The sequence below is a fragment of the Diabrotica virgifera genome, chromosome 4 (assembly GCF_917563875.1).
Source record: "Diabrotica virgifera virgifera chromosome 4, PGI_DIABVI_V3a".
Taxonomy (NCBI): Eukaryota; Metazoa; Arthropoda; class Insecta; order Coleoptera; family Chrysomelidae; genus Diabrotica; species Diabrotica virgifera.
In genome coordinates, this window is record NC_065446.1 from 547,370 (window position 1) to 568,438 (window position 21,069).

Below are 21,069 nucleotides of genomic sequence, written 5' to 3' on the forward strand. Positions count from 1 at the left end.
GAGTAGTCCAATCTCCTAATTCAAAATCTATCCTATATACTATGGCGCTTTTATCATGGGGGAAGTTCCCACCACTTCTCAGGGGTGAAATATTTTTATTTTCGAATTACATGGAGAAAAAGGAAGATTTTTAAGAAAATTTAAAAATTCATTCTATAATTTGATCACATTTTTTACAAAAACCATTCATTTTAAACCCGTTCAACATTTTGAAAGTAGAAATAACACTATATATATATTAAAAGGTATTGTAGAAGGAAAACAATGCATTTACATTATGGTAGATGGGGAGTTAAATGTATATACTTTTCATTTTTCCTTAAAGTACATTAGTCATATATTTTTTTGCACCATATCTCGCTTAGTTTGTAAGTAACCGACATTTAACGGTGCTCGTTTTAAAGGCCTTTTCAAACACTACAAAAGGTGTTGGTAGCATTATACACCTAAAACCTACCGTTCCTCTGTTATTTCAAGTTGAATACACCAATTTGAGCATGCACCAAAAAACAAACTATTTTCACCTACCATATCTCTTTTTGTATTATAAATAGAACATTTACGAAGGAACGAATCTCTTTATTATTTATAATCTAAAAAATGTTTTATATAGTGTTTTTAGTTAGATGCATAGTTTTTAAGGTATTCACAAAAAATCCGTCCGAAAAGGTGTCATTTTTCAATGAAAATGGCCAATTTTCAACTACGCATAACTCAAAAAGTATTGAGTTCCAAAAAAAAAGTATAGACCAGTTTTTGTTTAGAAATAGGTTCTTTAGCCACTTTCGTGCTTATTTTGACCAACAAATTTTCCACCCCCTTGAAGAAGTGGGAACCGCCCCAAGATAAAAGCGCCATAGTATATAGGGTAGATTTTGTTTCTTGAGCTATTCCCTACTTACTGTGAAAATATCAAGTACATCAATGTAGTAGGATGGAATTCGGAGCCAAATACCCTCATTGACTGCCCTACAATAATGCTCTGCTATGAACGCGTGAGAGAGGACACACATAAGATTATAGCAAAATTTCTATTTACCGTAACTTTTCGAGTTTTTGAGCTACAGCAATGAATTTTATGTCATTGGAAAGGTAATTTTGCATTCTTTCAAAATATGTTAAAATATACAGGGCGTATCTAAAAAAATTAAGATTTTTTATTCATTTCCGGTTCAACCGGAAGCCATATTTTTGGTAAAATTTATTGTGATAATAGATAATAAAGTACCATATATGTTAGCAAAATTTCAAATTTTAGTTTCTATTAAGAAGGAAGTTACGGGTACTCGAATATTTTTTTATAAAAAATTCATAACTCCCCTCCTATGGGGAGTTAAGATATATGACTAATGTCATTCAATTTACTGATAGGATATCAAAGATATATCAAAAAATAAAAAAATTCCTTGGAGCCATTTTTGAGAAAATCTAGTTCAAATTTATGTCAAAATGTGACCCCTTAAATATAGGCAACCCGTAACTTTTTCTGAAAAACGATAACATCCTTCTTATAGCCCCATCTTTAGACTATATAACGACTTTTTCAAATTAAACTTATCTTCAACACGTTTTTAGATAGATAGGGAAATGTGTCGGGTGGGCGGTCGGCCATTTTGGCCGTCATTTTGAATTTGGAAATGTCAAATTCCGTATTTTTATTTACCTATCGATGAGCTTACTTTGAGTTGAATTTCATTCATTTCGGTCAAAATTTGCAAAAATGGGCCCAACATAACCCCCCTATTTCGGCCCCCCTTTGAGAGGTTTTTTTTAAAAGCTTAGTTTCTCGACAAAATTCTCTTGAACTTACTCATACCGAATTTCATCAAAATCGGTCCAGTAGTTTTTGCTGGGCGGTGGCGACAGACGTACGTACATACGTACAGCCGGTTCCTAAAAAAACTGATACGACTCTTAGTAAGATTTGATCATGTTGAGCAGTGTATTTGATTGATCTGACATTATATTGATTATGACAGACAAATAATAAAATAAACAAACAACAAACAACTGATTCATGAAAAAACTAATAAGCATTTTAGAAAAATTTAAACGCAGGATGAAAGATAACATTATTACCGAGGGCGGAAAGCCCCTTAGAATAAACAAGCAGTTTCTATTGAATGAAATATTTGAAATTAAATATCACACTTTTTTTTATTTTCAGCCCTGTAACTTATTAAAATAAATATTATAGAAGTTTTCAAGGACTTTCAGCCCTCGGTAATAATGTAGTCTTTCATTCTGAGTTTAAATTTTTTAAAAATATTTATTAGTTTTTTCAGGATTCGAAAAAAAAATGAATACAATTAAAATACATTGAGAATTTTGACATGTGTCACAATTTTGCATTAACTCAATGTAAAATTCTAAACTGTTGAATTCCAGCTTCCCTAATTATTTGACATCAAAAGACATTAGAAACTATTTGAAGATGATTGAAATATGTATTGAAAACAACTTTTAAAATTGGTCTACGTAATTAAACATATTCCAAAATTTTGTAAAAATTTAATACATTTCAGTTTTCAGCCCAAACTTAGGCCACACACAATGCAATAATGTTCACATTTTTGAACTGTCAATATTTTTGTTTTATCATCTATTGTTTAAAAACAATACAGTTGATAAGATACCCTCAGTTGCGGAGAAAGTATTAATAATAAAGATTAATAATAAAGTCTAATAACCGTGGAACAGAATAAGCTATCTGACAAATTTTAAGATTTGGCAGTGACATTGACAGTATGTAAATATTAAGTATTTATCCTTCAAAATACACTGCTCAATTTTCTACAAAATACGCGTCAAGAGTCGTATCAGTTTTTTTTGGAACCAGGTGTACGTACGTACGTACGTACGTACATACTTCCGACATGTTTTTTTTATTTGCTTTTTAGACTCAGGGGGACTCAAAACGTCGAAAAAAAGTGAAATCTGAAAAAATTTTTTTTGCACGATCCTATAACTTTATCTATTATACTATACTACGTATATAGTACGATAAAGTAAAATGAATAACCGTTTTCAATTTCACCATTTGTTTTCAGTCTGGTAGGATGTAGAATAGCATATTTGGATGTTGTTTTAGGTGATATTAGATTGAAAACTTAGTTTTTTAAACTTAAAGTTTTTTAATTTTGTCATCAATGAGCTTGCGATGCTTCTTGTGTCATTGTCGTAGTTGTTCTCAAAATTAGAGTATAATGCATCGTAAATTTTCCCCATATTAAAACGAAGTATATTTTAATGAGTCAATTCTACTCTCCCATCGCGTATTTGAAAGTGGTTTTAATGTAAAGGTGGGTATATCATTTATTATGACATTCCACCGTAATGTTGATGCGAAAAAACATAAATTTCTAGAACAATTACAAAAAAAAATTGTTATTTCCAATGAGCATTTAACAGCATCATTTAGCACTAAATTAAGGCTGTGAGCCACACAAGGAACATAGAACGCACGAGGATTTGTGTCTATATATTTTTTAAGGCCAATATCTTTGCCTCTCATACTTGTCCCATTATCATACCCTTGGCCTCGTAAATCATCTGAATCAATATTCATTAATTTCAAAAATTCTAATAAATAATTTGCTAATCCTTGTCCGGTAGTATCAGTAACTGGTAAAAAACCTAGAAAATTCTCTCTAACTTCGGCAAGCTTTGTTGACGAATCGAGTTAAACGAACCTAACAACACAACAATAGTAAGTTGTTCCTTGTGTGAAATTCGACATTCAATTTTGGTCAAAATTACGCGTCACCTTCTTGAAACTATTTTCGGAATACTCTAAATAGGTTTCATATTTTTTCATTTGCATATCGTAGGTGTAGTAAGCATTAATAGACTTTGTAAAAAATATCGAAAGTGCACTTGTATATTTTTGTTATTTGTAGTTTTTTTTTGAAAAGATTTTGAAAGGACATAAATCGTAAATTTGAGCCTAGCAAATGTTCGGCTTGCGCCCCTTTGACTTGGCGCCCGGGTGCCTCGCACCCCTTGCACCCCGGGTAGAGACGGCCCTGTATGTATTGCACATACATTATAGGTTGTAGATAATATGGTTGTGTATTGTGTGTTGCATAATGTATTCTGTATAAAATTATACATGTGTCAAAAATAAAATTATTAAATTATTTAATTATAAAATTAAAATGTCTCAACGCTTCTCAATAATTTCGGGTTTTTGTCATAATAATATGTCATATAATATTAATATATCTACGTCATACGTTAGTGGTATATACCACAGATACAAACTAAAGACTTATGACGTAGATATATTAATATTATATGACATAATGACAAAAACCCGAAACAAATGATAAGCGTTGATAAGACCTATTAATTCGCTAGTTGTAGTATATTCTTGATTTACTATTTTAGTTGGGATTAAGCCACAATTTGAGTTTGAACTTAAGTTTATTTGAGATTTTGACTTCCACTTCACATAAATTTAATTTTCAAATTTAAAGTGTAGCTTATTCTCAATATAGGTATTCTTGATGTTGACTTCTTTTTTAATATTGGCATCCAAAGAGTGTTGTAATCTGCTGATGGGTTTGCTAGACATTTTTCTTCGTTAAGTAGGATGAGGGTTTCTTCTTTGACTTTTCTTTCTCTTGTTCACGTCTGTTTCTTCCATGATTATTGATGCCTCTTCCCATTATACTTTCTGCTTGTTGTTCCAGGCATCAAAATGAAAATACATTTTCGCGCCACGTAATATTCATACCAGCACTTTTGTAGCTGGAATATTGTATGCGCCACTCATTTTTACGGCGTTTAGCGGTTTTTTATTCTTGTAGTAGGTATTAACTTGTTGCATTTTAATTGCTATTTGACTTTAAGCCATACTATGAAGTATGTACATTGTATATATTCTATAATTTTAAACAGATAACATTTTTCATTATTAAAATATCACCGTCTTGGGAGATTTAAAATGTGAAGAAGAAAATGGTCTCTCCATATACATCTACAGGAATTCAATTACGTGGATAAATAGTTAGCTTTCCATAAAATTGTCTTCGGACCGACTTAAATAAATAAAACAGAAAATTAAACAAGAAAAGCTTTCAGTTCTTATTGCAGGTTAACTTTTCTCATTACTCCTGCATTAAAACTTTGCCAAACCGCTTGGATTTAAAATTTTAAAGTACACGAACTTAAACGCCCGTTCCGACGAAAAAAAGAAAAACATTGGTTTTAATCAGTTTCGTTAGACTAACAAGCCACAATTTTAGAGAAGACAATATTGTGTATTTTGGGGAATAAAATTTATCGTCAAATACACTGAGGGGCATAAATTAGTGTCACCGCGATTTGAGTTCATTTTAGAAATTAATAATAGCTGTTATATTATTCTGTAGAAGTCTTCGACATTTTTTGTTATTTTATATTTGTCATTCTTTTCCTTATTCGTGGTGTCTTTAATTTTGATGAAAAAATTAAAGGCAATTATAGGCAACTAATACATAATATACATGAAAATGCAACTATGATAGTACAACTAGACGAAAATGCAAATCCCATCCACATTAAGAGAGGCGTGAGACAAGGAGACGTAATATCGCCAAAGCTAGTTAACCTAGCCCTAGAAGACGTCCTCAAAACTACAAATTGGTCAACCTATGGCATTAATGTTAATGGCAAGGAGCTAAACCATCTCAGATTCGCTGACGACATGGTGTTTATAGCGAGCTCATTCGAGGAAATGCAAATTATGATGGGAACTCGCAGGCAGGTCCCAATACGTCGGCCTAAAAATGAGTATTAGAAAAACAAAAATAATAACAAACACATAGGAACCCAGACCTATAACTATAATGGTAGTGAGATCAAAAACGTCCAGGGATATATCTACCTTGGCCAAATCCTGAAACTTGACAAAGAGAATCAAAGTGCGGAAATTAATAGCAGAGCCAGACTAGCATGGGTAGGATTTGGAAAACTTAGTTGGATACTTAAGAACCGAAAAATACCCCAATATTTGAGGAGCAAAATTGTTCAACCAGTGCATCCTTCCTATCATGACATACATGTATGTCAAAGCTGAACCATAACCGAGGAAAATATGAATAAACTAGCCACAACAGAAAGAGCAATGGAAAGAGCAATGTTAGGTATACGACTGTAAGATAAAAAGAGGAATGATTGGGTAAGATCAAAAACAAAAGTCGAGGACATAACAACAAAAATTGCTAAACTTAAATGGAGCTTCGCAGGCCACACTGCTAGGCAAAAAGACCAACGTTGGAATGCAACGATACAACATTGGAGACCTTACGAAAGTAAACGATCGAGAGGAAGACCACAAATGAGATGTATTGATGATAAACCCCGATGTCCTGTTCGGGTCTATTTGACCCGAAAAATAATTTATTTCTTATTTTACAAATTATTACGCGGCGTAACGATTTGGTGTTTCGTGACTTTATTACCTAATATGAGGTCTTTCAATTGCATATGAGATAAACAATTAACTTTCTAATTTTTTTGATAAAAATGAAATTGTTACCTAGGGTACGTTCGGGTCAATATGACCCGCGTATTTAAACCTTTAAAAATTACCTGTGTATGTGTGTTTAGTTGGCAGTATTCTAATTCTATATTGGCAGTACCTGTGTGTTTGTCAGCCGGATACGTCTGTAAATAAAAACAGGTTTCTGCAAGCTAGAACTTGTAAAATAAACTGTAGTATAGCTGGACGATGTTGCAAACCAAATTATAAATATGACCAACATGGACGGACAGAATGTCTTTGGAACCAATTGGAAAGACATGAATAAAGTTGGTTTCCAAGCATACATTGGTCTTTTATTTTTAGCTCGAGTTTATAAGTTCCATGGTGGATCAACTTAAAGTTTATGGAATGAAGAAACGGGTCGTAGTATATTTCAATCAAAAATGTCGCTTGATTTTTACAAAAAGCTTGCAAGTAATACGTTTTGAGAACAAAACTATTAGACAAGATAGGAGACGTTTTGATAAACTTGCTGCAATCCGTGAAATTTATGAAACATATGTAGAAAATGTCCCAAAATTTTTTAACCCTGATGAAAATGTTACCGTCAATAAGCAACTAGTTGCCTTTAGAGGCCGCTCTCCTTTCAAATGGTACATTCCAAGCAACCAACGAAATATGTCACAAAAGTTTAAGTTTTATGTAATTATGAACAGTAAAACTTCTTATGCTCTGGAATTGCAGATCTATACAGGAATGCGTGCGATGTGTGAGTAGTGATTTGGAAGGCCACCATATTACGTGTAATAACTTTTTTACATCGTAAAATTTAGGACAATTTCTTCGAAAAAAAAAGTAGATACAATGCCGGGGATTATAAGTAAAATAAACCGGAGCTTTCAGCAAAAATCGCGAATGAAGGAGTTCATAGCTTATCTTTTTTGCTTCACGCAAGATACCACTGTTGTTGACAATATTCCTAAAAATAATAAAAATGTTGTTCTTCATGCGTCACTTTCATCAAATGAAAAGCCTCAAATTATTTTAGATTACAATTCTAATAAGGGAGCAGTGGATACTCTAGATTAGCTTGTTGGCACGTATACATATGAGAAGAGATAAATCGCTGGCCATTGATTGTTTTTTATAATCTGCTGGACATTTCTGCCTACAACGCGTTCGTGTTATGGGCATCAATAAATATCCAATGGAATACCAATAAACGAGCAAAACGGAGAATTTTTCTTGAGGAATTAGGAAAAAACTAATGAAACCAGTCATCATTTCCATAAAAAATATACCAATAACTAAAGGCTCTCACGAACTGGTAAAAAGGACACGAGCAGAAACAAATAGACGAGATGGAAATGCTAGTGAACAATCTATGGACAATCTAACTCCGCCTGCTAAACGAGCACGCTGTAAACTTGCCCTAAAAACAATAATAAGACTTATTATTATGTTGTATATATCATAAACATATTTGTAAAATCCATTCTTTTTATTACTGTCGCAGTTCTTTTTTTAAAGAAAACAATAACTTTTATTCTTGTTAATAAGGTTTAATTTACATTAACAACATAATTTTTCTTTAAATAACCATAATTTATTGTTAATAATGTTTTATTTATCACCATTCGATTAAGGAGCGTAAACCATAGTTGGGTCATATTGACCCGAACAGTACATTTGTGTAGTTGACTCGAACGGGACAGCAGGGTTAAAAAGTAGACGGAACAAATTGGAAATATGTCAGTGGCGGCCCGTGAGGTAGTGCCATAGAGCCATGGCACTACCTTGCTAACTATGCAGAACCATATTTTTTATCTTAAAAACATTTTAATACCTGTTTATTTTTTTTGTGAATATTTCTCTTTATTTTTATAAATTATATCAAATCTGGCAACTGTGTAGCGCAATGCAAATCTACCGACTCTGGCCACCCACAGCTGACCGGATAAAGGATGAAAATCATAAAAATCCCAGTGCCGAACGGCATAGTGGCTCGTGAGAAAAGAGAAAGATTGTATGAGCATCCTGTGTAAGTGACAGAGAGAGAGCGGTATTGCACTTTTAACATACGTTTAAATTGGAGTCTCCGTGCCAGGCTCGAAATCTCGAAAAGGAAGTTAGTGGATCTTAAGATACAATGTTTTAGATCTACATATTTCTAGTTTCTTTACGCGTTCGCTTGACGCTATTGTGTTTATTGTCTACTACTGTATTGCATATTTGTGTTTATACTCTACTATATTTTTTAATTTGTAATTATTATTTAGTGCGTTGTGATCGTGGGTGTCGTAGGTATAAAAATAATATTTTGATTATTTTCTACGTTTAATTTATTTATTGACAATGAATCAAATTAGTATATTAAAAAACTCTTTTGGTGGTTTTTCGTTAGAAAAAAAACTACAAATTAGAGAACTCGGTCGGCCTTTACCCGATTTAAAAATTGAAAAACAAAGTGGAAATGGACAAAAACTTCGCTGTCGTAAGTTTAATAAAATTATTTATGATAAAAATAGCTGGTTGTGTGGTTGCGAACAAACTAATAAACTCTTCTGTTTTGTATGCGTTTTGTTTGGAGGTGACGAGACTTGGTCAAACAAAGGCACCGATGATCTTGTACATATATGGGAGAAATTGAAATCCCATGAAAAATCTAAAGTGCACATGAATAACGTTTTTAGCTTTTCAATGCTTGGTAAGTTAAATATAAAAACCCAATTAAATTCAGCTTATCGTGATACTCTAATTAAACATAATGAACAGGTAGATAAGAATCGATATTTTTTTTTATTTATATTTTATATCCTTTTTGACCATATCGTAAAACCGCCACAAAAAATTTAGGCAGCTGCCCGGATTCTGGCACTACCTTCCTAAAGTTATACGAGCCGCCACTGAAATATGTTGCTCAGGATAGAGACCGATGGAAAGAGTTGGGAGAGGCCTATGTCCAAAATTGGACGATAGGAGGCAAAGAAGAATCAAGAAAGAGATATTTTATAATAAAAATACTAAATATCGAAAACGGACGCTTTTATTTTGATGTGCTTTATGTTGTTGTTTATTTGGGTTTATATGACTGCGGACACTAAATCCATTCGCCAAAAAAATGTGAAACGCCCAGGATTCGAACCCGCGTCATTCCAATCTCGGAGCTAACGCCCTACCAACTACACCAGCAAGGTCCTTATGCTTCATGTTGAAAGAAAATATAATTTGAGAACTTCAGTACCGAGATATTTCCTGATTCTTATGCATAAAATTCAAAAAAAACTTTCGTAAAATATACTTTACCTGATTGGCAAACAGCATTTCAGTCTCGTCGAACATAAGGTAGTACCACACCAACCACAGAAAATTGTTGATAGCGAACGAAGCAAACAGGTTCATATGTATAAGAATTCGTGCACATCTAAGTGTTCTGAAAACAAAATATATTTTCAATAATTTATATAAATATTTATGAAAAGGAAAGATAGTTTATGTTTCCTTTGGATTCAGAGGCGATACACAATCTCCATACCGCTGTTTCTGTCTTACGACGTACTCAGTGGAGCTGCGTGCACACCTTTGAAGCAAAACGAAACCAAACTGTCTATTTAAGTGGAATTTCAAATAATTACACTTTTATAAAATATAACTTTTTTATAATAAAACCTTTTTATTATTTATAGGGGATAATATAAAATAATTTGAAGTTATAAAATGCTCAAAATTCCAAAAATTACATTATAATAAAAAGGTAGTTTTTATAATAACACGGTTTTGTTATATACAGGACACAACATGTTTCGAAAGAATAAAATATGAATTTTTAGTAGGTGTATTAACTGTTAAAATTATAATTCCAAAAATTACACTAGTATAAAAAAGTACTTTTTATAATACCACGGTTGTTTAAAATGGCATATATAATATTAATCTATAATTAACTTATAAAATACGAATTTTAAGTATATCAACTTTTAATTATTTATTAAAAAAATTAAAAAAGATACACAACATCTGTGTTCGTACTAGGGAACTCTCGATCTGCAGTCTAATGCCACTGACCCACCATCAATTTGTAGATATCGATTTATTACCGTACTTTAATATATCATTGCATTAGTCACATTTTTAAAATAGTTTGAAATAAAAAACAAATCGATTTATCCATACAGGGTGATTGATTAGTGGGGTAAATCTCCGTAGATCCCTTATAGTAATAGATAATATAATATATATTATATATATAATCCGATTTTCTTCTACCGTGAGGTGTCAAAAAACAATATAATATAATAAATAGCAATAAAAGTTAATAACAAAAATTGTAGCCAACTTTGATTACATATTGATAATCAGTAATCGTAAATTACCAGTTTTAGACGATTCAGTCATGGCTTACCTAAAATTTGTATACATTTATACACGTAATTAATAATTTGCTCTGAAAAATGAAAATATCTCGAAAACTAATAAATTTAGACATAGGGAATGTTATATAAAAATAAAAGTACGGCAATAGTACTTTTCGATAGTGATATAAAATACAGGGTGTTTCTTTTATAATTACTGACAAAATAATGTACTTGCGTTTTGACTCACCCTGTATTCAATATAAAGAAAACTAGCAGTATCATTTATGAAAATTTTGACAATAAACAAAAAAATCTGGCATCAATAAATGATTGCCGTTGTGCTTATTTTTATTTATACAGGGAGTTAAACTTGTTACGATTTTCATATCAAATTGGTTATAACTTTGTAAATACCCTGTATAACATACTAATCCTTTATATTTTTGTAATGGAGAAGTTAAGAAAATTTCGAATATAGAATAAAATACAGGGTGTTCCATTAAAAAAAAACAAAACTTTGATTTGCCACTATGTTATCGAACACCCTGTATCATTTTAACTACTTTTCTAATGTTAAGTTCAAAGTTAGCTACAATTTTTGTTATCAACTTTTATCGCTATCCATTACTATAACGGATCTACGAAGCTTTACCCCACTAATCAATCACCCTGTATAATAGCAGTTAAATATTGCATTGTTAGATAGTTCAAACCTATTCTGAAAATTGCAGGTACCTACGTAACCTTGAACTATTTTTAAAATGGATTACAAAATTTGCGGAGTCCGTGACAACAACCAAGCCAAGTATATAAAAAGGTTTTAAAACAGTTTAAAATCCACTTTTAGGACAATGTAGCGATATCTCTTAAAGGAAAGAGGAAAGTCCCAGATACAAAATTCATTATTAAAATAATAATAAATAATTATGTATTTAAATCTGAAACTTTTTTATTGGAACACCTTTCTGGTAACATCCTTAATCTCGGACTTTTACAATTTATAAGACAAGAGACGACGAATAAAGAAAGCGAAAAGGATTCTACAACATACTGTCACATTCCGCTTTCGCTCGTCTAGGAAAAGGTCCGAAAGAAAGTTCCTCATACTTAAAATGTGAGTAAAGATAAAAGTGAAAATGAAAATGAAAGACATTCTATGTTTTCTTTCAATTCAGGAGGAATCGTAAGAAAATGCTTACGAGGACGTCGTAAGACAGAAAGAGCTATCTGGAGATTGTGTATCGCCTCTGTGTCGTGTTTCTTTGTTCCACATATCGTCTCTATCTTCTCTTATATCCCTCAACTTTGTAATATTTCGAATCCACTCGTTTCGTTTTTTGCCCTTCAAGCGTATTTGCAACAACTGCCTTTCCATTGGTCTCTGTGCTTTTATAAGTTTATCCATATTATTTTTGGCTAGTGTCCAAATTTGCACTTCATACTTGATAAATGATAACACACACTGGTTGAACATTTAAGATGTTGCGCAAAATTTTTTATTCTTCAGGATGTAGCTCAATTGTCAAATGCCGCTCATGCTAGTCTTATACGTCTTTTAATTTCTTCTGTTTGATTTTCTCTGCTCGCTTTTATTATTTGTTCTATTTCACTTCCTCGAATTGTGATAGCAGTATCTTGTTCTGTGTTTGTTATCGTCTTTATTTTGCCTAGATTCATTCTTAAACCTACTGCTTTTGCTTGGTGTTCTAATTCTTTGAGCATACCTTTCAGTTCTTCTTTACTGTTGGATATCAGGACGATATTATCGGCGTATCTACAGGGTAGCGAGAAAGTATGGAAACACGGTAATTTCTTGGGAACCGCTTAAACGATTTTTATAAATTTTGGTGGGTCAAGGTGATCTAATGCGGTCGATATTATAGTGGTAATTACATTGTTGTCAAATCTTCCGTTTTCTTGGAAATTTAATGAACTTTCTTATTTTAAATAGAACACCCTATATATTTTTTGTGGTTTGAAGTCCTTAGGAAATACTGATTATTTTTCATGTTATATTCTCTATACCTAATACATTCCCTAAATGCCATAATTTCGGAGTTATTGCAACATTTTTATTACATTTTTTTTTACCAATTTTTAAAAATTAATTTGTTCGCCCCGGGTAGACATTATTTTAGATTCTTTGGATCATTGGGAACAAAAAAGGTCCTTTGTAATTTGCCTCAAAAGTTAATTGTTTCCGAGTTATAAACAATTTAAAACTAAATAAATCGAACAATGACCATTTTCTAGGTTCAAAAACACTAGTAAAAAATATTATTTTTAAAACTACGAAGTGCCTAAATTCAAGTTCAAACCTTATTGTATCAGAAACCGATAAGTCATTAGGTCTTGTTTTATTTTAAAATATTATTTTTTAGTTGTTAATGCAGCCCGATCGCCCGTCCTCTTAATATGAGCTTCATTAACAATTAAAAAAAAAACAATGTTTTAGAATAAAATATGCGAAAAATTCTTACAGGGATCTGATAGAAAAAGGTTTTAGCTTGAATTTGGGTAATTCCTAATGTACTTCCTACTTTGTCTTTGAGCCTAGAAAATCGTCGTTTTCCGATTTCTTTCAGTTTTAAATTGTTTATAAGTCGGAAACAATAAACTTTTGAGGAAAATTACGAAAGACCTTTTTTGTTTACAATGATCCAAAGAACCTAAAATAATGTCTACCCGGGCCGAAAAAATTGATTTTTATAATTTGTTAAAATTTTTCTTTTTAATAAATGTAGCAATAATTTCGAAATTATGGCATTTAGGTATAGGGAATATAAAATGAAAAATAATCAGTATTTCTTAAGGACTTCAAAACGCAAAAAATATATAGGGTATTCTATTTAAAATAAGAAAGTTCATTAGATTTTTAGAAAAACGGAAGATTTGACAACAATGTAATTACCACTATAATATCGGCCGAATGAGAACACCCTCACTCACCCTGTATATTAAATTTACAATTAAGATGCAGTAGAAATAAACAAACTAAGACACGTTAAATGCTACTAGGAGCACTCCCGAATCATAATTTCCAATGTATAAACTTTGGAAATAATGATTTGGGATTTCCAAAGTTTACACATTGTAAATTATGATTCGGGAGTGCTCGTAGTAGCATTTAACGTGTCTTGGTTTGTTTATTCCTACTGCATCTTGATTTTAAATTTAGTATAAGGTGACTCAAGTATTGCCCATTTATTTTGATTCCTTTATTTTCCCATTGTAGTTTCTTGCATACGTCTTCGTACAAATAGTTCTTACCGAGTAAAATTTTTCGAAAAACAAAATTTTTAAAACGCTGCAAATGTAACGTTACTCCGTCTGCTTCTTACTCATTTTTAGACACTCAAATAAACAAAAATTAATTTTTCTCCTAATAACTGACCCTATAACGTATAGAAACAGATATTTGCACCAGCTCATATCCAGCGATACATACATAAATGTTTATGACTGTCATGATAAATTGCAACCAAATTTTATTACTTTGATGCATCTCGCATTTTATTACGAAAAGGGCCATAAAAATTGGACGCAGCCACTTGAAATATGGTTCGGAGGGAAATTAGGAGGAAGTGGATTAAATGGAATCGTCGGAAATGCTTCAACTTTTAGTGGCCAACGGAATATATAAAATTTTGAAAGCTTTAAGGGTATTGGGGCATAAAAGGCTAACATGTGATAAACATTATCAATGAGGATTAAAGTGATAAGTAGAGGAGTAAATGTAGTAATATGAACACATAAGTCGAAATCTTATAGGACGACTCAACAAGATACCTGTTGATACCTACTCGACAAGACAAGATACAGAAAGTGACGGAGTCGAAGAAAGCTGGGCAAAAATTAAGTCTAATATCTTATATTAAAGAAATATAAAAGAAATATAAAATTTAAGTAAAAATGAAACATTCCCAAGGCAAAGAACTTCACGGTTTTATACGTATGTAGCAGTTTTTCAAAAACTGCATACGAAATCCTTGAAATTAGTCCTTCCTCCATTAGATAAGAAAACTATTACCTTATCAGCTTTTAAGAGAAACAACAACTTAAGAAAATAGATCAAGAACAACAAGACCCAAAAGAAAAGCCCTTACACAGTGCAACTTACGTGTAGTAATTTCCCAAAAACTTACATCGGTCAAACTCATAGACCGTTTAACAAACGTATAGCAGAACATAACAAAGCTTTCATTAATACAAAAAAAAACAGATCCTACGTACCTACGTACGCAATTCACCTCCTAGAGTTTAATCTTTCTTTTAATGCCCAATTTCATATTCTCCATATTCAAAACAAAAGGCCTTGAGCTATTATTATATACGGAGCTTAGTAAATTAAAAAAATACAGATATAATTCTGAATGACCATAAATTTTGTGGAAGTATTGAAAACAACAGTTTTCAGTGTTTTATTGTTAGAATTATTGGACGATCAATTGACAGAGGCAGCCTTCATAGATAGAGGAGTGAGACAAGGATGCATTCTCTAGCCGGTATTATTAAATACGATGAACATATTCTCGAGCAAGAGCTGGGAGAACTGCAGGAAGGCGTATTAGTCAACGGAGTGCATCTAAACAACATTATATTATAGACTGACGACGCAGTAGTTTTTGCAGATAGCCTAGATTAGATGGTATGTAAAGAATAATGTCGCGCATATCAGATATAAGTAGAGAACATGGACTTGATATAAAAACGAAAAAAAAACAAAAAACAAATTACATGGCAGTCAGTAAGCGTGAAATATTAAATACATGGCTTTTGGTTAACCAAAAAGCAATTGACAGGGTGAACAGATGCACACTACACATACCTTGGTACCAACACAAACAGCCAATGGGACCACTCAAGTGAAATAAAACAATTCATAGGAAAACCGATATCAACGTTTCATAGTGATGATGGCTCTTTTCAGAAGTCACGATTTACCACTTGGTACCAAAATCTCTTTCATCAGATGCTATGTATTTTTTACGTTATTATACGGAGTAGAGGCCTGTACACTTTCCGAAGCTTATTTAAGAAAACTCGAGGCATTCGAGATGTGGTGTTCCAGATGCATTTTAAGAATTTCATGGGTAGATCATGTGGCTAATGTTGAGGTCCTACGTAGAATGGACGAGGAATAAGAGATAATTAACACCACCAAAGAGCGCAAAGTAGAATATTTTGGCCATGTTATGAGGAATGAACAGAGACATGGCTTGTTGCGAATCATTCTTCAGGACAAGGTATTTGGAAAGAGAAAACTAGGGAGAATAAGAATATTTTGGCTTCAAAACCTAAGAAGGTGGTTAAATTCATCGAGAACCGGACTATTCACAATAGCAGCAAGCAAAGTTAGGATAGCCATGGTGATCGCCAATATTCGGAACGGATAGGCATCATAAGAAGAAGATTGTTGGAATTACTTTTTTGTTCGTGTGTGATATCTAAAAGATTGAATTGTTTAAAAAAACTATTGCCTGTATAAATCTAATTGTAATAGCGGCATAACTAGAACAAAATAAAAGATTTATGGCCTCTAAAGGATTATATATTTTCTTTTAGTGGCTAATAAATTTAACGAGAAGAATCGAAGAGATGTTATTTCCGCACTACTTCAATTAAGATTTTATAAAGAACAGGACATAAAGTTGGTATTTTAATGGTAAATCGCTTGATTACTAATGATTTGCCAAGGACTCCTACCAGGGTTGAAAAAACTCGTTCCTCTGAGTTACCTTATTTGATCTATCGCCATATACCTATCATTCTGTACATTTATCTTTATTGCTTTTTGTAGATGTAAGTTTAAAAACATTTAAGCAAGAACAGTAATAACGCAAGGGCTAACATAATTAATTAACAACATGATAAACACAACATAATTTTAGAAAAATTGGAAACCAGCGGAATAATTCCGATATTAAAAAATACGATACATATCCTTCTTTTTCTTTCTTGTATGTAGGCTTTAAAGCCTGTTTTTTCCTCAATATTAGCCTCCTAAATTGTTTAAATTATCGCACAATTTTTTTTTCTCTCAATATTTCTTTGTCCATTTGGTGACTTATCTCGTGCTATTGGTACTATCATATTCTCTGCCATTCTACTAATGTGTTCGTTCCACTCCTGTTTCCGTTTTGTCACCCATCCATTTATGTCTTCTACATTGCATGATCTTCTTATGTTTTCGCTTCTCTTCCTATCCAACAGACTTTTCCCTGATACCCGTCGGAGTATTTTCATCTCTGTTGTTTCTAGTAGTCGTCTCGTTTTAGATGTGTCAGGTCTTGTCTCCGCCATGTATGTCAATATAGGTCTGATTGCTGCTTTATAGATTCTTGCTTTTGTGTCTTGTCTTATGTGTTTGTTCTTCCAGATTGTGTCATTAAGAGATCCCAGAATAACACGATATTCACAGCCAGAAAACTTCATAGTCAAGGGACCAGGGCTGTTTCGTGACTGATCAAAGTCCACGCGGTTTCAGAGTATATCGTATACACAGAACGTACCGAGAAAAGCATACACTGCTCGACCATCTGATCAAGGTCTATTCAGGTGGTTGCTGAAGACAACCAGTTAGGGAAGTAAGTACGATGCCAAAAGCAAGTACCTACAGAAAAAGCTGTCCAGGAGTCAACGACAAAGAACACCAAGTAGCCTAAGGGATGCAGTGCCAACAGGAGATGGTGCAGAAGGGGAACATTCAAAAAAAGTCTAAATTATCTGGAAGTTGAAATATTTTAGCAGGGTTCTGAAACTGTTTTCTTGTGGTACGTTTAATTAAATATTATCTTTATATGGGATTATATATATATATATATATATATATATATATATATATATATATATATATATATATATAAGATTATGGTATTCTTGACTGTATATTCAAATATCAAGCAGTGATTCTTGAGGATGCAGTCTATTTTGGCCCACAAGACAAAGAAAACTCTTTGACTTACTGTCAAGCTTTCGAATTTATTTTAATTCTTTTTCAATATATATATATATATTATATATATATATATATATATATATATATATATATATATATATATATATATATATATATATATATATATATATAAGTAGTGGGGTTCCTACGGTCTCCTCCGCATCCCACATTTCGCTCGCCATCGTTTTCTATCCACCCATTCGTTTTGGTCAATAGCTCTATCTGCCATAGACTGTTCTATGCCTTTCTTCCATGTTTCTCTAGGCCTTCCTCTTCTTCTTCTATTTATGGGTGTGTAATTTAATGCTCTTTTTGGCCATCTTTCCTCTGACATCCTCATAACATGACCACACCATAGCAATTTCTTTGTGTCTATATGGTCAACCGTGGAATATAAACTCTTTGTCTGTCGTCTTATTTCCTCATTTGGTACATGTTCCAATCTAAATACTCTGCATGCTCTACGTAAGTAATTCATTTCTGCTACTTCTATATTTTTTCTTTCCTTTCCTGTGAGTTGCCAACACTCTGCTCCATAAGTTATAATAAGTTCCACAATTGTTCTGTAGATTGTTAACATTGTGTTCAGCTTCACCTTGTTGGACCATAGTAGACCATTTAAAATACGAGTTGCTTTCCTTCCTTGCTGTATCCTATGCTGTATGTCTCTTTTTGTAGTTCCTTCTTCTGATATTATGCTTCCTAAATATCTATATTCCTTACATTTCCATATATTTCTTAACTCTAATTCCGGATCTTCGGTTTCCTCTCCTATTCTCAAATATTCCATGTTTTCTCTATGTTCATATATAGGCCCCATTTTTCATATTCGATCTGTAACTTTCTTAGCATATAATCCATATCATGTTCATCGTTGGCAAGAATTACTTGGTCATCAGCAAAAAACAAAGTTGTTAAGCAGTTTTCTTCAATCATTATTCCCATCCCAGCAAATGTTTTCCTCCATTGCTCCAGAGCTTTCTGGATGTATATTTTAAATAGTGTTAACGATAAGCAGCACCCTTGCCTTAAACCTTTTATAACAGGGAATAGTTTCGACATAGATTTTCCCTGTTTAATACAACTTTTCGTATTTTGATACATATTTTGAATTGCTCGCACATATGCTTCGCTTATGCCTATCGTGGTCAAAATTTCAAAGAGTTTCTTTAAAGGTACCGTGTCATAGTCTTTTTCCAGATCAATAAATGTTAGGTGAGTTGACAGATTCCTTGCTCTTCTTTTCTCTATTATTTGTTGCATCACGAATATGTTATCTGCGCACGATTTACCGGCGCGAAAACCACTTTGTTTTTCCGTGTCCTGAATTTCTAATTCAACCCTTTCCTTTAATACTCGGCCATACAACCTCCCCATTGCACTGGTTATACTTATTTACTGGATTTACCCACAATTATTGGTGTGATGGAAATTACATGTTTTTAAATGACTAATGTTTTGACGTTTCGGTCTAGAAACAGCCTTGGTCCAGACTATACTATTTGAATTTGTAACGATATCCTTCCGCCCGACATCCAATAGCTCTTCAGGAGAGAACCGTATGCGCTTCGATACCAGTGCAACTCCCACTAAGTGCCACCTCTCCGATGAAACCAAGGAGTGATGGCTTTCGAGAGTGTATTTAAGAAGAGAACGGAGAATCGAAAAATCAGTTACTGAATTAATAATACAGTAATCAATGTACTGAATTGAAAGGGACTCAACCAGCGGCTGCCAGCAGGCGGCCGACCAGAGGCAGTTATGCGATGGACTGAATTGGAACTCTGCCGAAGTGAAAGTGTCTGTGGTGAGGAGGTATTTCGCCGGAACTGTAACTGCGGTGAGGAGTAGTTGCCATCTCCGACCCGGAGCTGGCGGATGAGTAGCTGTGTGTCGATGTTTGATTGTGATTACAATGGATTGAAGTGTAATGGACTACGAGTCTGTGTGTAATTATGTATATAAATATTGATAGCGTGCTTATTTTCTGTCTTTCCTGATATCGTTATTACGCTTTTGTTAATAGTAAATACAATTTAGTTTTCTTTTGCAGACGTCCTCCACGGGAGCCTTCTCCGGAACGGAGCGGAAATAGAATACTATTTTATTTGTATCAATACATTTACTCAATACATACTCAATACATTTATTTTATCGCCAACCGTCACTAAAGTCATTCATTATTGTACTCATTTGCCGCCATTTGCGGCAGTAAAGTGACACTTTATTGTACTGAAAGAAGAATTTTACTTTACCTGCCGCGATTAATCGGGATTCGATGTAAGTGGTCGATGGCAGTAATCAATTATGTATTTGAGTTAACTTACAATTTATATACTTTAATTAGTAAAAATATTGTACAAAATTTACGACATTGTTAATTAAATTTATGTCAAAAAGTAAAATTCCGTAGCATTTTGTAATTATATTCATACAAAATTAATCAAAATTTTACCGATTTAGTAATTATTCAATATTGATATCTATTGATTCAAAATCGAAAGCGGCCATCATGCAAAAGTCATCTATCATTACTGTCATGCAATTTTTATTACGTCTAAAATTTAAAAACGTTCTTAAATTGTAAATTTTAAGTAAGTGTTAAAACCAATATCAAATTGTTAGCGATAAAAATTTGTATGCACCACGTCAGTAAAGACTCTTTATAGTCCAGGGTAATAAGGTTTTTTCCATGACACTCGAGCAACCATGGTACTGAAGCATTTTTTCGACAGGTAATACCTATAAGAGCAAATTGTAACTATTTCCTGCGTAGGATCTGGCGGCCATTTTTATTTATAAACAATTAAGTGTCAAAAAATGGCATTTTCCCTTTTTTTTTAAATCAATGGAAAACAGTGAAACTTATGGTTTTTTAATACAAATATCTTTGAGATTATGGAAAAAGCTTTAAAATGACATATTACAAAGTTTGATATACTCATTTATTGTTAATATAATTGCGAAAAAAGGTCGGAATTGCAAAAAATAGTATATTACTTTATGAGGCGGAGAAGCATGACTTTTCTTGACGCGCCCGATATTACGCGCCAAACGAAGTGAGGCGCGTAATAGAGGGCAAGTCAAGAAAAGTCACTTCTTTGCCGAATAAAGTATACTATTTTTTCTTCAAACGTAGCAATTTTCAACCATAAATAGTACAATTCATACGCTATTTTTACTCGAAATTAACTGTGACAACTATCAGTCGTCTAGATGTTAGAAATTAAAATAATTAAGTCGTCGGTGGGATAAACCCTCATGATTCGCCAACATCGGGAATGATT

General features: G+C 32.8%; 1 protein-coding gene across 8 annotated transcripts in view; it reads right to left on the reverse strand.

Annotated features, from left to right (window-relative positions):
- LOC114324400 (calcitonin gene-related peptide type 1 receptor-like) overlaps positions 1-21,069 on the reverse strand; it is a 553,725-nt gene that overhangs the window by 152,022 nt on the left and 380,634 nt on the right. For all 8 annotated transcript variants that reach the window (XM_050649000.1, XM_050649001.1, XM_050648998.1 and 5 more), the window contains one exon: positions 9,776-9,902. In XM_050649000.1, the coding sequence (XP_050504957.1) occupies positions 9,776-9,902 (127 nt within the window). The remainder of the gene's footprint in view (positions 1-9,775; positions 9,903-21,069) is intronic.